Source organism: Cebus imitator, unplaced genomic scaffold (assembly GCF_001604975.1).
Source record: "Cebus imitator isolate Cc_AM_T3 unplaced genomic scaffold, Cebus_imitator-1.0 Scaffold172, whole genome shotgun sequence".
In the NCBI taxonomy this organism is placed as follows: domain Eukaryota; kingdom Metazoa; phylum Chordata; class Mammalia; order Primates; family Cebidae; genus Cebus; species Cebus imitator.
Window position 1 is genome coordinate 3,696,571 of NW_016107487.1, and position 3,404 is coordinate 3,699,974.

Below are 3,404 nucleotides of genomic sequence, written 5' to 3' on the forward strand. Positions count from 1 at the left end.
AACATAGTGAGATCTCATCTCTGCCAAAAAAAAAAAAAAAAAAAAAAAAAACAAAAAAAAAAAAAAAAAAAAAAAAAAAAAAAAAGAATAAAAGAATAAACTGTCAGAACTTTTTGGGAATTAAAAAAAGAAAGGAAATGAAAAACAAATTATAATCACAAGTAATCCACAAGAGAAACTAATTTTATATTTCCAACTTCACCTTTCAAAGAAAATGTTGCAAAAAGCAAGACTCTTCTTACTTTACAACACAATTACCTTTACTTGAGACTGATTTTTTCACTGAGGCAACATGATCCTCCGAGATTGCAAGACGCCTCAAAACATCAGCCAATGCTGCCTTTAGCACAGTGATTTCATCTTCTTGTTGCTGAACTCGTGACTCAAGAGCTGACAGGCGATCTTGAACATCAGAAGTACTTGCAGCAGAAATACTATCATCTATAAAATAAAATATGGAATATTTTTAAGTAAACTGCTTGAGAAATAATTTCTGGTAACAAAAACTATCCCAGCTAAGACTTTCAAAAGATGAGGAAAATTCTGGCCAGGTGCAATGGCTCACGCCTATAATTCTAGCACTTTGAGGGGCCAAGGCAGGCAGATATCTTGAGGTCAGGAGTTGGAGACCAGTCTGGCCAATATGGTGAAACCCCATCTCTACTAAAAATACAAAAACTAGCCAGGTGTGGTGGTGCACACCTATAATTCCAGCTATTTGGGAGGCTGAGGCACAAGAATCATGTGAACCCCAGAGGCGGAGGTTGTAGTGAGCCTAGACTGTGCCACTGCATTCCAGCCTGGGTGACAGGGCAAGACTTGATTTCAAAAAAAAAGAGAGAAAAAATTTCAAAAAAAAACCCAAAAAACAAAAAAACTTCCACAACATCCCATCATGTTGACACATATTAACTTCTATATTTTCATAGCTATCTTAATTTAAAATAAAATGTAATAAATTTGACAAATAATTAAAATGATCAAAAATTTTCCCATAGTCAAATTTCCTCTATTATTACAACATCATCTTAATTTGTTTTCTCACAAAAATGTTTCCTAAATATATCATTTTGTAGACATCTGGGAACTTACAAGACAGCAAACTATTCAACCTTTCTTAATTACAACATTATTATCATAGTTCTCTATGAAAACAGAAAAGGAATATAAGTCACTTCTGTTTTGCTTTATGTATCAAATACGGAGCCCATCCCCCTAACCAACAATGATGAGAAAGCACTCTTTACTTCTACCTTTACTATTATACTCTCCCACACCTCACAGAAGTCAGTATTGCTATGTAATTAATGGAAGAATTTTTGCTGCTCCTTCTCTCCTCCTAACACCACAACCTCTCTTAAAAAAGGTTTTTATGAAGTACATACTTAATATTTGCCTTATGTATGTAACAGCAACAACAGAAGGACTATTCAAATAAGGCTTAGCTATAACACAGCAATTACAAGGACTTCCAAAGTTAAATAACTTTAGACTATATTACTGATTCGTTGGGTCAATCAGAATCTGAACATATGGAAACATCCATTGCTATTGGTTCATTAAGTATAAGCAGGAAAATTCAGGGAAGTAACTGTTAAAAACACCCATGGCTTACAATGAAGGGAAGTTTTAGATTCTAATATAAGAGTTGTTTGGACCACACTGGGATCATTTAGATCATTGTTTCAGTCATTCAGACAATAAGGCAGAATGTACTGTTTTTTATTTTTCTCATACTGAGATAATATGCCATGGAACTTCTAAACTAATTCAAAGTTTGAGTTAAACCATCGCAGCATTTAAAAACCAAAGCTAGCTGGGCAGATCACTTGAGGTCAGGAGTATGAGGCCAGCCTGGCCAACACTGCAAAACCCCATCTCTACTAAAAATACAAAAATTAGCTGGGCATGGTAGTGGGCACCTGTAACCCCAGCTACTCAGGAGGCTGAGGCAGGAAAATTGCCTGAACCCAGGAGGCGGAGGTTGCAGTGAGCTGAGATCGTGCTACTGCACTCCAGCCTGGGCGAAAACAGCAAAACTAAAACAAAACAAAACACCAAAGCTATCACCATTATATTATGGGACAGTAGATAATATTCATATTTCATATTTAAATCATATACGCCAACAGGCCTCCCATGCATACATATGTACTCTCTTCTGCCTTTACTGGTATTTCACTGAGCATCTTATCTTTGAGAAGTACTGGTACTGAAGGAAAAGCTGGGTTTCATCTTTAATTTAGACCTCAAATTCTGATTCCATATTAACTAGTTACATAATCTTAGGCAAGTTATTTTAGTTATTTGAGCATTAATTTCTTCATCTTTATTTTATTTCAAGACGTAGTCTTGCTCTCTGTCGCCCAGGCTGGAGTGTAGTGGCGTAATCTTGGCTCACTGCAGCCTCTGTCCCCAGAGTTGCAGTGATTCTCCTGCCTCAGCCTCCGGGGTAGTTGGGATTACAGGCGTATGTCACCATGCACAGCTAATTTTTGTATTTTTAGTAGAGATGGGGTTTCACCATATTGGCCAGGCTGATCTTGAACTCCTGACCTCAGGTGATCCACCCACCTTGGCCTCCCAAAGTGCTGGGATTCCAGGCGTGAGCCACTGTGCTCAGCCTTCATGTTTAAATAGGATTGTTATAAGGAGGGTGCCTAGGATATGTACAAAGCACAAAGGTAGAATCTGAAAGCTTTGAGCACATTTGTTAAAGGCAGATGTGTCCAACTCCGAGATGCTTAAGAAATGATAAGAACAATTCAGTGTCTTGCCTTAGAAATTTTTATATTTTAAGTCTTTTTCACTTCCAAGGTGGTCTAGCTGAATTCTAGCTGATCTATATTCTTTGTAAGTATGTTAGACTATGGTCATTATTCTTTCTACCCAGAATGCTTTCTTATTCTCCTTCTTCTGACAGGAAGAATAGCAGCTCCTGTCTTCTGTGAAACTCCACCATATTTCTTGGTCCTAATAGGGCTGTCAATCTATGATGTCTCACTTTCCCTTCTGCCCCCCATACTATGAGACTGAACCATATAAAATGGCCTTTTCAGTTGTAAAAATATTACTATTAGAAATTTCAGCTGGACATGGCAGCTCACAACTGTAATCCTGGCACTCAGGGAGGCAAAGGTAGGTAGATTGCTTGAGCCAGGAGTTCAAGACCAGACTGGGCAAGATAGTGAGAACCCATCGCTACAAAAATAGAAAAAATTACCTGGGCATGGTGGTACACGTTTGCAGTCTCAGCTACTCGGGAAACTGAAGTGGGAGGATCACTTAAGCCCAGGAAATTAAGGATGCAGTGAGCTTTAATCATGCCACTGAACTCAAACCTAGGCAACAGAGGAAGACCCTGTCTCAAAAAAATAAATAAATACAAAAATAAATAAAAGTAG

General features: G+C 37.7%; 1 protein-coding gene across 4 annotated transcripts in view; it reads right to left on the minus strand.

Annotated features, from left to right (window-relative positions):
- Positions 1 to 3,404, minus strand: part of EML4 (EMAP like 4) — a 157,759-nt gene that overhangs the window by 80,491 nt on the left and 73,864 nt on the right. For all 4 annotated transcript variants that reach the window (XM_017544876.1, XM_017544878.1, XM_017544879.2 and 1 more), the window contains exon 2: positions 259 to 441. In XM_017544876.1, coding sequence (XP_017400365.1) covers positions 259 to 441 — 183 coding nt within the window. The remainder of the gene's footprint in view (positions 1 to 258; positions 442 to 3,404) is intronic.